Source organism: Eurytemora carolleeae, unplaced genomic scaffold, assembly GCF_000591075.1.
Source record: "Eurytemora carolleeae unplaced genomic scaffold, Eaff_2.0 scaffold94, whole genome shotgun sequence".
NCBI lineage: Eukaryota > Metazoa > Arthropoda > Copepoda > Calanoida > Temoridae > Eurytemora > Eurytemora carolleeae.
In genome coordinates, this window is record NW_019396036.1 from 267722 (window position 1) to 281615 (window position 13894).

Sequence of the window (13894 nt, forward strand, 5' to 3'; positions counted from 1 at the left end):
TTTGGTTTATGGAATCATGAAGGGAGAAATATCTGGTTTATGGAACCATGAAGGGAGAAATAATTGGTTTATGTAATCATCAAGGGAGAAGTAACTGGTTTATGATACCATAAAGCAATAAATATATAGACATAGAGAATAGAATATATAGAGAGGAATTTAATAGAAAAAAGTGTAAAACGGCCATTTTGTTGTACTGTTTCCATACTGCAGGTGTACTTCACATATTTATGCTATATAACCTGTTGGGCCCTGGAATATCATTTTATAGAAAATCTAAAATTATTGTTAAAAGAAAACCAAATTATGAAATAGGCTGGTTTCATAATTGACCAATGATCATTTCACATAGACTCTATGCCTTCCACTTTACAAACGATGATTTTCCGTTATAACTATAAATCAAATGATGTTTTTATTCACCTAATTCATTATAAAGTTTATTTAACAGTTTAAAAAATTCGAAATTGAAATGGATAGTCTAGGGAACATACTGTATTAATGTACTCTGCTGCATATAATTTGTGAACATTTACATGATTTGTGCACTTTGAACTCCCTTTCAGGCTGAAAGGGACTGAAAAAAATCATACCGAGAGATTCTTTTAATTCCTCTCTATATATTCTATTCTCTATGTATATAGACCAGGAACGCCCAACTCAGATATACGCATTGTGTACTGCATAGACTGTGGGAGGAATGTAAACAAAAACAAAGTCAGTGCCCCCATAGCAGTTAAAGGGAAAGGATTAAACTCTGATAAACAGAGGGATGTTACAGTAAAAAAAAACAACAAACTATTTATTATATTAAGTTAGTGCGGATACAAATTAATTATTTAAATATAATTTTTGGCTTTCAGGTCAATATGGAAAATTTATTAATTCCCAGTGAGATTTGTGCAACTTGTACAACTATAAAAGGAGAAGCAAAGTAAAAAGATTCCCATACACCCTTGCTTCTGAGGTTTAACTTTCTTTTAAAATTTAAAACCTTTCTCCTTAGGTATAACCTTTCCTCTCAATGTTCAAATCCTTTCTCCCAAGGTTTACATCCTTCCTCCTAAGGTTGAAATCCTTCCTATCAAGCTGTACATCCTTGCTCCCAAGGTTTACATCCTTTCAAGGTTAACATCCTTCATCCTAAGGTTTAAACCCTATACTTCCCGATTTTTGTATCCTTTCTCCCAAGGTTTTCAACCTTCCCCCCAGAGTTTAATTGTTCATCCCCTCCCAATGTTTGTATCCTTCCTCCCAACGTTTGTATCCTTCCTCCCAAGGTTTACATCCTTCCTCCTAAAGTTTTAACCTTTAGGAGGAATTTGAATCTTTCTTCTTGAAAACGGCTAACTTTAACTGTTTTCAGGAACCTATGAGTGCAGAAAATTCAGAGCAAAAAAGTCCTCAAAACAGGCACTACTATATGTAATTGTATGTTGGTTTATTGCCAAAAAACTAAATACAAAAGTTCCCGGCCTTGTCAGAGGCCGCGATGAGAAAATTCACTGTGATTGGATAGACTTAAAATCCAGAGGATCCTTGTTTAATCCATCCAAAGATCTATTGGAGGAAGTTGAAAAATACGAGAAAATATTTCAAAAAATACATGGAGAGTCACTGGATAGAGGTCGAGCTCCGATCGAAGAAACGATTTCAACTGTACTGCAATAAACAAATAACGACCTCACGAGATTGTAAAACTTTTTGTAAATGTAAGATTTACAGTAGACTGTAAAAAGCTTAATGTAACCTTAAAGGGAAATATTAAAAAATATGTCATAACATTTATACAAGCTGCTCAATTTATGTTTTAGAATTATGATGTAATAAAATTAAAAATCTTGACAATTTGCTTTTTTTAAAATAGATTGTATACAATGTCTATGAATAAATGTGTTATGATATGGATAACATTTTTTTATTTTTTCTTGAATTATATGTTAGAAGGTTTTATTTAAAAATGTCTAATATTTAATGTTCATTTCTCGAAAAAGTTTTTAAAGGTATCGTTGTGAGTCAGGCATGCATCTTTATATGGGACACAGTAATGTCTACAGTCCCTCTTTGCATTGATTTCCATGCCATGAAGAAATGTTTTTTCTTTTATTAAAACATCCCAATTTTACCATATATCGTTTTTACAATTAAATTAATCTTGGTTGTTATCATTTCCCTCTCCTGCCTTTGAATAATATAATCGCAAGTAACAAATATTATTTCGTTTTATGATCATTATTGCTCATTTTATTCATGTCTACGATATCAATATATCTTATCCCCCCCCCTCATAATTGATGTTTTGCCCCTGAATTCTTTGTTTTGATTTCCCACTGCAGTACACTTACACAGATTTGACGCATCATATATGGCGTTTCCTGGTCTATATTTTTCTTTCCATGAAGGGAGAAATGTTTGGTTTATGGAACCATGAAGGGAGAAATAACTGGTTTATGATGGAATCATGAAGGGAGAAATAACCGGTTTATGGAACCATGAAGGGAGAAAGTCTGGTTTTTCTTTCAATGACCACTTATGAATGCATTTTTTTTATATTTCAAGAATTTAAATTTATATAAACGTGTAGTAATATCTATGAATACTCCGTAGTTTTATAAAACTATCATATTACACAGCAATTCTTCAAATTCGATTTATTTTCAATAAAATCATTTTGAGTTTTGAACCTCAAGATATAATTTGTCTTTAGTTCAAATTAATCAATTCATTTATTTAAAGATGTCGCGTATCTCTCGAATCTCTCTAGCCCCTTTGCAATCAACCCCCCCCCCCTCTTCCCCTCCATTAAAGTGAGAAGGGCTGGGTTAGATTGCGCTGCGCAAGCACCAGTCAGTAGTATTGTATACATAGAGCAGTTACAGGTTCTCAGTCCAAACCAAATACCCAGAACGATGGGACCCACAAACAAAAATCCTCGAAAATTTCGTGATAAAATCGCGCTACAGAATAAGCTTCAGGACGCCAAGAACGAAGAGTTTATGGCGATCATGAAGGAGGTCTCCGGGGTGAAAGATATCAACAAGTGTAAACCAGTGATCAATACTCATCCGTCCAATTGCAGCTGTATCCACCACCTTGATACAGACTATTCTCATCAGTCTTACTCTGGAGGAAATACCGGGATAGGACCAATGAGACACAGAGCTCTGGAACAAAGAACAACTCCGTATGGTCGGTCCAGATCCCTGTCTCCGGGCAACCTTACTCAATCCCATCCCGGAGCCAGTAATAAAGTCCCGGTGATCCTTACTCAGAGAGAAGATAATCATCTTCAGATACCTTTTGTACTGTACCGGCAGAAATCCGACCCGAACCTATATATCAACTCGAACAGTCCTCTTGTTAAACAATACAACTCTTCCCAACCTGAATATCATAGTTCAAGCTCTAACAGTCCTGCTCCGTCATCTCCAACTACCTCGCTCCTCTCAACCAGCTCCATGGTTGAATCAAGTCCATTTGTTCAAACCAGCTCAATTAACACAATACATAACATACCACAAACTTTTAATGGTTTAAACCCGTCCCCAATTCATTCTTATTTTCATCCTGGATCAAGTTCATTCCATCCCGTCTCCACTGATCCCGGAACAAGCTCCAGTGCGGATTATGTTCTCCGGAGAAGAATGACCACAGACAGCATCTATACCTCAGGCCTGGTTCAGGTTCCGGAGAGAAAATTCTCAGCTCCACTCCCAACCATCCTAGTGACGGATTACGGGAGTCCTAAACCCAACCTGAACCTCAACTCCTCTACACACAATTATAGAAGTCAACGATCTCAAAGCCCCCTGGAGTTTGGGGATCATCAGGAGTCGGAGAATCAGATTTTAAACTCTGAGTTCCAGTCCTATGAGCAGTACTCTGACCCTTTAAATAGTTTACAAGAAAACCGATTGCTTCTCAACAGCTTTAAAACATTCGGTATTGGAGAATTTGAGCCTAAAATGGACCTGGAGAATACAAGAAACCTGACACTAGAGAACAGAAATGAGTACCTAGAGCTGAACCCTGGTTGTGAAGATCTGGATCGGATACTGGAATCGGAGCTAGAGCGGTTACAACACGGGAACAAGAACGTAGTTCTATGATATTAGAAGTTAAGTTAAAAATCTGTGATGACCTAAGAACCCAAGAAACCAAGGAAAAGTTTTGACAAAATTCTATTTAGATTGCTGAAGAATTATCAAATTATTTTCAAACCATCTCTTGAACTAATGTCAGGGTAAAACCTTACCTTTATCAAATAAATAAATAATAAATATATTAAATTGTAATCATTTAATCAAATTTAAGTCTGTTGAACGGTAAATATAAGGTTACCCACAAAGGATGAGACTTCAGAGACGACTTTACAGAATTTAATGTCTATTCCCTTATATTTATTATTCTCTGCAATAGTAAACTTGTTTTGTTCTTTGCATGGAGAATAGAATATATATTAGAGGGGAATTTACTAGAAAAAAGTGTAAAACGGCCATTTTGTTGTACTGTTTCCATACTGCAGGTGTACTTCACATTTTTATGCTATATAACCTTTTGGGCCCTGGAATATCATTTTATAGAAAATCTAAAATTATTGTTAAAAGAAAACCAAATAATGAAATAGGCTGGTTTCATAATTGACCAATGATCATTTCACAAGACCAACAACTCTTAAAATATGACTACAGTACAAAATTCATACCGAGAGATTCTTTAAATTCCCCTCTAATCAATATTCTATTCTCTATGGTTCTTTGCCCAATCATTGAATAAACCATTAAAAGATTATATTCAAGGTAGAAGACTTTATCTAACGGAATTGTAGGATTCAAAGAGTTGCAGGTCGTCTTTGAAGTCTCATCCTTCGTGGGTAGCCCTGTCTATATACAGGATGCCCCCGAACATATTTGATCTGAATTGGTATTTTTGAGACAGTAAAGGAAAGTTCAAAAGAATAAACTATTTCATAACAATCCTTATCTTTGCTTACAGAAAACAGATTTCTTGCTATTGTGTATTTACTTTGCATTAAAGCTTGGAAATACTCCAATATAATGTAGGACCCTGTATGTTGTAATATTGGTTATTGATATATATAAGAACGGGTAACCCGATGTCTAGTATTTTACAAAAACTTTAAAAGGAGGTGGAAATGGGGTGGGGTTGAAAAAAATCTGACAGGATTGAGACGGTTTACAATAAACATTTCTTGAGTTTTGAAGAATATACCTGAAGATATTTTTAAATTAGAAATTTGTTAACAATAATATATTGTTAAATTTAAATATGGGTTAAATAGATAGAATTGGACGGATTATGTTTATATTTTCAAATATATTTAATTCATTGATAAGAATTGTTTAATATTTTAAATAATACTAGCTGAAGGGCTCGGCGTTGCCTGTGGAAGAAAATTTTTTAAATTATAAATTTTGAAGAAAAAACATTTTTTTAATTTTTAGCCTATGTCACCCCCATACTACCCACGAGTGTCCGCAAAAACATCAGCCCATTTGGTCCAGTCGTTTTCCCGGCTATAGGGAACATGAATAACAATGTTTTGGTTTATTATAAAGAACTAGCTGAAGGGCCCGACGTTGCCCGTGGGAAAAAAGGAAAAAAAAATGTGGAAAAAATTCAAATTCATTGTCAACCCCCGGCTACCAATTAGTGTCCACAATAAATTTCAGCCCATTCTGTCCAACTGTTTGGTCGGCCAGAGGGAACATATTTATGAATGTCTTGTTTTATTATAAAGTNTATATAACATGCGTATATAACATGTGGATATAACATGTGTATATAACACTTGTATATAACATGTGTATATAACATGTTTATATAACATGTGTATATAACATGTAACCGGATTAATTTGCTCTTTTTACGCTTCTCTGTGTCAAATCAAAACTAGAGGAGCATCAAGGTTACAAAGTCAAGCCTGTACTTATGTCGAATTATTTATACCTTCTCATTCCGTCTAGTTTGCAGTGATACAAGGGATATTAAATAAACATTAGAATTCTGAGGAATTTTTTGTTTATAGTATCGTTAATTTTGAACAATGGATAAATGCTTGATCTCTATTCAAATTATCCCTGTTGATTAAGACCACCACGGGATATCGAAGAAAAATTTAAGTTAATCCTTGTGTCTATATAATCTGTAGATCAATGCTTAATCCCGAGATTCACAGCACAAAAGTTCTGACATCTGGGAAATTAAAGTGGTTATCACGGAGTGGAGTGTACAGATTATCAAGTACAATAGGTGGCAACAGAGAAATTGACCAGATACATGACGTCACAAGTGTCAAATATTACAAGGAAATCGAAATTTTCTCACATTAGTTGACATGTTTTTAAAGATTAAATAAAAAAGTTTAAAACAGAAAATAATGAACACATAAAATTGCACTTATTTAAATGTAAGATAAGCACTTTATTCTAAAATCATCACTATTATTGACAATTTTGTCGGACAAAAAAAGTGAATTGACGCTTGTGACGTCAGAATACGGAAATTGATCTAAAAATGATTGAATGAAGGGATAAGAAAGGATGAATTCAAGAATAATTGAATGAAAGGAAAGGATAAAAAAGAATGGATTAAAAAATGAATGATAAGATTTGAAATGATGAATTCAAGAATAATTGAACTAAAAGGATTAAAAAGGATGGATTAAAAAATGAATGAAAAGATTTAAAGAATGAATTCTAGAAGGATTAAATAAAAGGATTGGAAAGGATCGATTTAAGTAGAATAAATGAAAGGATACGAAAGAATGGATTAGGATGGATTGAATGAAAGATTAAATTCAAGAAAAATTTGGTGAATGGATAAGAAAAGATGGATTCAAGAGACAAGAATAAGTGAACGCAAGGATAAGAAAGGATGAAGTCAAGAATGAATGAAAGAAAGGATAAGAAAGGATGAAGTTAAGAATGAATGAATGAAAGGATAAGAAAGGATGGATTCAAGAAGAATTGATTGAAAGGATAAGAGATGAGGGATTCAAGAATTAATAATTGAAAGGAGCAGAAAGGAAGAATTTAAGATTGAAAGAATAAAAGTATTTTAAGGAAAGGAATGATAAACTGTATCCTAATGTCGGATGTGAATAAGGTTTCCTAGTTTAGGTGACCAAGCAGTGTTGTATTTAGTATTTAAATGAAAAATCAGATTCTTTATTTTAGTTCAGACTAATCTTTAGAAACAGAGACTTTACAGCAAACCATTGAACTGCATTGATTCTAACTTATATCACATTAACTCCGTTAGATATTACTTAATAATATTTTTATTGTGATTACTGATTTTCCCATCAATCAATCAATTCAATCGCCTGAAAAATGTTTATTCTATTATTTTTTCTAGTTTAAACTAATCTTTTTACCTGTTACCTTATTATTAATCTACAAATGTTGCATGTACGTACAGGATTTCCCGCAAAGGATAAGACTTTTATGAAGACCAACAACTCTTAAAATATGACTACAGTACATAATGGTTAATTTTGTCATCTTTATTAAATAAGGTCTATTATCAATATATGAAATGGCAAAGAAAGAAATGTAAGTACACTTGCTTGCATGGCCACATAAATGGGAGAATTTCATGTACAAGATTTGTTATTGTACAGTTGTCTCTGAAGTCTCATCCTTTGTGGGTAACCCTGTATGTGCTGTAACTATTGAACACGCTTGCATTGTAAATTGAAATAAGCAAAATATATCGACTTCATACTTGAACTTCAACATACAATCTCTTAGAATAGATCTGAAGTTAGAAACAAATGCTTTACAGCTTTAGTTGATGCATAATGTTCAAACATTGAGTGCGTCATTTCTGAGCATATTCCTTTTTTGCGTCAATTTCAGTGCAGTATCATCCAAGTATTTTGGTAGATTTATGAATATGAAAATACAATTATAATTTTTTTCGAATTTGAAAATTAATCAATTTGGTCCAGCCGTTAACATATATTTTAATATTTTTTTTTATATTTATGTGCGAAGAGCTTTATTATATATCTATATCTATCTATATATATTTATTTATATATTTCAATTAAGAAATTATAATCGCAGAAACAGAATAATGTATTTATGTTTTAATGATATCTACGATTTTTCTTTTCTCTTAAAGTATAATTATAGTTCAATAAGTCTTTCATTTGATCAGAATCAATCCAATCCGATTCTAGAATTAATTTAGTAAAATCTTATCCGTCATTTTTATTAAAATTTTTATTTATCGAATTGAAAACAAGAATTGCAGTAGAGGAGTAGGGGGGGGGGGCAGTTGATACTTGTTGAGAAATTTCCATTTACCAAAGTAATTAAGTTTAAAACTGTGCCATTACACAATTGGTTTAAAAATTTAGCTATTTTGTACATTATATTATTAAACACTGTATATTATACAATACGTCAACTTAAAGTAAATTTGACGTAACATTGAAATTTTACATGTTTTCAATTTTTCAATTTTCGTATGTAACAAAGCAAATATAGTTTTCTCCTATCTTGTCCAGAGCGTCGTACAAGTATTTATGAATAAATTTGAATTTCTTCTTTTCTAATTGAGTATATTGTGCATTGCACATGTTACATATATAAATATCTTTCAAAAACACATTTCAAAGATAGACAAATGATGAAGTCAGCTCTACTTCTTGGTTTCTTTGTTGGATCCGTCCTTACTTCCGGTGGATACGGAGGAGGAGGAGGAGGTGGTGGTTATGGAGTAGGGGGGCATGGAGGCGGTGGACATGGAGGTAAAAATATATTCAAATCTTGATGAGATTTACCATTCCTATCTCTTCTGAAAGAATCCCCTTTTTACATTACAAAATCATTTAACTGTCGAAACTTTAGGAAATCTAACCAGAGCCGAGTTTAAAATAGTCTAAGCTTAATAGCTTAATTTCTTAATTAACAACTTTATCTTGTTATTTGTTAAAAATTAGATAAAAAGATTTATATCTTCTTCTTTTTATATCAAGGAATTATTTAACTGTCTCAACTTTAGCAAAAAAAACTAGCTGCAGTACCCGGCGTTGCCCAATTAAATTTTAAAATACTTAGGAAAAAAATCTTGGATTTTGAAAAACTAAAATTTTTATTTTTTAGCCTATGTTATCCACAGGGTAGCCATGAGTTTCCTAAAAAAATCTAAATTAACTATAGCTGAACAGATATTAACTATAGCTGAACAGATATTAACTATAGCTGAACAGATATTCTGTCCAAGTTTTCTTTTATTAAACTTTGCAATATTTTTATCCTAAAAAGTGGGAAAACGATCCAAAAACGATTGTTATAATATGCTCGTGTTGGATTGTTTTTGTTAATTTTTATTGTATTTATTACCTTTCAGGGTCATAATTTGGCATATAGTGCAAGAAAAAAAAATGTTTTGAATAAACAATTTTGAAAACATTTGTTCTTGTTAAACTAGGCCAAACGACCGGGAAAGAAAATATAGGCAGAAAAGGAGCCAAGTTTATGCACATCAATAATTACAGCAAGCTGTATACTTTATGCACATCAATAATTACAGCAAGCTTTTTACTTTTGCCATCATTTTGATAAATTAAGCATAGTTTTTTTGCGAAATAAAAATTCTTTAAAATAAGCCAAGATTAGTTCTACTGAAACACTTGAATCAGAAATGTTAAAATACGATTTTTGTCTCAACATCAAACAATTGTCAAAATATCGAAGCGAAAACAAATGGTCATTATTCATTGGATTCTTTCTCATAACTACCATATTTTGAAAACAAAATTTTTTTTCCAGCTAACATGTTTTGCTTTTTTTCAACCCATAAAGTAATTTTAGAAGTGCAATTTTAATTATACAGAAATTTTATTTTCTCAAAGTTTTTAGAGATCTATAATACTCAATACTCATCCAATACCACCATAGATAAAAAATTGCCACTTAAGAATATTGAGATTTTTACATATTATGATAAACATATGTATTTTAAAACATGTATAAAACAATCTACCATATTTTATATCTCTTCATTAAACAATTATGCTAAATAAACGTTCTTAAATCATGTTTTAAACATATCTCTTGTATTAAATATTATGCTAACATTAACCAAGTTTTAGAAAATTTTTCTTGTATTAAATTAAAAATTCAAATTAATTCACATTGTGAAATGCAGCTTTCATTGTTTTCTTAATGTTGTTTACATAAAAATAAAGTAAACCTGTCCTATTACGTCACAATATAATGTAAACAACCTCTCTCGTAGGAGGAACCGGTTCTGGTACAGCTTGCGTGGTTAAAGGCTCATACTGCAGCTGTCACTACTGTACATGTGAGAAAGGAAAAGTAAACTGTCAAGGATATGGAGTAGGAGTGAAAGGATATGGTAAGTTTAAAGTTTTCAAAACAAAATATTTTGCTAAAACGTCCATTTTTTAAAAGTTTTTTTAATTAAAAGAAAACTATTCTCGTACATAACAGCGTTTCATAGAATGATATTTTCATAGGCAAGGTAATAAGGAAAGGAAAGTTAATTGCTGTTGTGTATTCTCTGCGTCCATATTGAAACCAGTTCTCTCTGGGCGGTGTTTGTAAACAAGAATAGATGCTTCATGCATCAATGTTCTTCTAGTATCCGAGGAGGATAAAAACGTTTGATTTTGATAATATTGATAATTCCTATAATAGTTTCCTATGACCAACATATTTCATTAATCTTTTATGTGAAAATGGATCCCATGTCAGGCTGAGACATCCGTCTTGTGTTTACTTAACCCCCCAGAGACAGTACACTGCAGTACTAAAAATAAGTACACCTCTGAAATAACTTTCTTTACATTACAATTCTTTGGTCCTAGGTAAGAATTACTGCTACGGAACTACTGAGGGTGAGTACTGTACATGTGATTACTGTAAATGTCAGAATGGGTTTGGACAAAATGGCGGCTACGGTGGTTCCGGTGGTTGTGGAGGCGGCCATCACAAGAAAGAAATAAGAATTGTAGAAAAATATTGTTTTTTTTAATGTTTAAATGTATAATCTTTTAAAAGTTAAAATAAAAGTTAAAAAAGTTATTAAATTGCATATAAGTTTTTTTATAACAGCAATAAATAGTTAAAACATTATAACAACGATAATACTATATTTTTATTTATGAAATGTTGTATGCTTTCAATCATAAACTCCTATATTTTAATGCAAGGGAGAAGAACAAAAAGGTGTTTAATTTTGATAATTTTCTTTTTTTTAAAAAGTGCAACCTATACATGTACAATCTTTTTCCTCTTTTTATTAAAAATTGAAAATTGGTTTATTGTTGTAATGTAGTATATTGATGAATATGTACACCTGGTTTATTCTTGTAATGTAGTATACTGGTGAATGTACTCCCTGGTTTATTGTTGTCATGTAGTATACTGATGAATATGTACACCTGGTTTATTCTTGTAATGTAGTATACTGGTGAATGTACTCCCTGGTTTATTGTTGTAATGTAGTATACTGGTGAATGTACTCCTGGTTTACTGTTGTAATATAGTATACTGTTGAATGTACTCCCTGGTTTATTGTTGTAATGTAGTATACTGGTGAATGTACTCCCTGGTTTATTGTTGTAATGTAGTATACTGTTGAATGTACTCCCTGGTTTATTGTTGTAATGTAGTATACAGGTGAATGTATTCCATGATCAACTAAAACCGTGTTTAAAATTGACAGTGACTTGGCAACATTTTTGTTGCTGTTAATAATTGAACTTAAAAATATATTTCTTACACAAAAATACTCTTTTAAGCGGAACCTAGATACAAACAGTTTGCAGCTTTATAATATTCATATTCAGGGCTTCAAAAGAGTGTAAGTTGGTTGGTAAGGTCAAGATGGAGGGTAAAGGTCCCCCAACAGTTGATGAATAATTTTAATCTATATATATACTTCGCTTGTCTGTCTGTTTGTTTGTTTGTATCCAATAAACGTCAAAACGGCTGAACCGATCGGCTTCCGAAAAAATTCGATTTTCATTAAATTTTGAAAGTGCACGAAATATTTTTATAAAATAGCGAACTTTTTTTATAACTTTACAATTTATACACAGACAAAATGTTCACAATTGAAATAGAAAATGGGCGCAACGTGCCCTAAAAGCCTAGTGACTGTATGTTGGCTGTGTGCTTTAACTTCATGAGAGTGTCAACGTTGTTATTGTCTAATGTATTTTAAATTTCTGAAAAAAAAAAAAAAAATATATAAAATCCTCCTAAAATGTCCAATGCTACGAGTAATTGGGTTCTTTTATTATTATTAGTACAGTGAAAACCAGAAAACTGTGGAATAGGAAGACGACATTAAATCAATACTAAAGTGAATTTGATGGTGTTACAAAGCAAATAGCTTTACTAGTAAGTTATCATATCACTAATTAAGTGAAACAGGGCCTGTTTACACTACAGCATTGCAGTGCCTCAAGTTCATCAGGCTATTTTAAGTAATAACTTGAGTCTATAAGTCGTCTTCCTATTCCAGAGTTTTCTGGTTATCACTGTAGTATTATAATTATTATTATTTGTATCTATATGGTAAAGCTCTTCGCTCAAATATATTTGTTTGTAATATATGTTAGCTTTAGCTCATAGCTGGCCGAACGGCTGGACCATAATTGGCTGACATTTTTGTAGGGAACCCTCGAGTACCCTGGGGGACACATAGGCTAAAAAAATCTAAATTTTTTTCTTCAAAAATTCAATTTTTTAAAAATTCACGGGCAACGCCGTTCAGTTCAGCTTGTTATTATTATTATTATTATAGTCATTATTATTTTTCTTGTTATATTTTTTTTATAAATTCAAATTTACGGTATTAAATTCAAGTACTGAGATTTATTTTATTAAAAAAGTTTTTTTTACTGATGTAAGAATAAAGCGTAATGCTAATATCTCGATGTGATTAACACATAAGAATTATAATAAACATTGTATCAATGAAGTCGTCTTTTGAGTTTTGATGAGGTTTGTATGGTTTATAAACTCGATTTTTTTTTATCTAATTGAGTATTAATTTTTATCTTTAATAATTTCGGTTAAATTGATAAAAATGAAACATATGGAAAAAATCAATTACTGAAATTAATTGTCATCACTAATCAACTAATCACTTGAAATAAAACAGTTTCATTAACAAAATGACATTGGCAAAAACAAATTAATGATTTTTTGAAACGTATTCAAATTAAAATTTATTTTCTGTAAATCTACTGTGGAATACTGGGGGGGGGGGCAAGAAGTCCACCCTGTTTTACAATTTAGCGATTCATGAATTCCTAGGAAAGGGGATTTAATTTTATTAAGTATTTTTAGATATTTTCACTTATTATGATATTGCTTTAATACTGTAGTACAACGTTCAATTAATCCTACATGTTCACCGCAAATATTGTGTGATGTGTCATATCAAAAAAAAATATTTTTCATGTAAAATCATGATTTTTTAATGAGTACAATGTGCATATTTGATTTATGGATGAATAATGAATTTATATTCATGTAAATTGTAAATTAATTTTAATATTGTGTTTTATATATGTGATTTATACCAGAATAGATTTATATTAACCAGAATAGATTTCTTTTTTATTCCATATCAGATGTGTTAACTTACTGAATATCCGGTTGGTACGATTAGATTTTTTATTACTGGTTTTCAAGTACCCCAGCGGGGATAGGGTTAAAAAGCAATTCGTTTTTTCAGTAACTTAAAAACTATTTATTAAGTAAAATTTAATACACTCGGGGGGGTAACCGGGTGGATGCCCTCCCTCCCCAAGTTAGGATCAGATTTTTGATCAAGATATCGATTTGTTAAGGATGATTAATCTGATTATTAGGTCAGT

General features: G+C 31.6%; 1 protein-coding gene across 1 annotated transcript; it reads left to right on the plus strand.

Moving 5' to 3' along the window:
* Positions 1-8633: 8633 nt before the first annotated feature.
* LOC111698713 (glycine-rich cell wall structural protein 1.8) lies at positions 8634-11064 on the plus strand. The gene is made up of 3 exons (XM_023469125.1): positions 8634-8782; positions 10276-10395; positions 10868-11064. The coding sequence occupies exons 1-3, from the start codon at positions 8659-8661 to the stop codon at positions 11032-11034; spliced, it is 411 nt and encodes a 136-aa protein (XP_023324893.1). The 5' UTR covers positions 8634-8658; the 3' UTR covers positions 11035-11064.
* The last annotated feature ends 2830 nt before the right edge of the window (positions 11065-13894 follow it).

Excerpts from the sequence above, each read along its gene's own strand:
- LOC111698713 (XM_023469125.1), top strand. The coding sequence starts at position 8,659 with ATGATGAAGTCAGCTCTACTTCTTGGTTTCTTTGTTGGATCCGTCCTT. Across the intron at positions 8,783-10,275 it reads TGGAGGCGGTGGACATGGAG|GAGGAACCGGTTCTGGTACA; the intron begins GTAAAAATATAT and ends CCTCTCTCGTAG. Across the intron at positions 10,396-10,867 it reads AGTAGGAGTGAAAGGATATG|GTAAGAATTACTGCTACGGA; the intron begins GTAAGTTTAAAG and ends CTTTGGTCCTAG.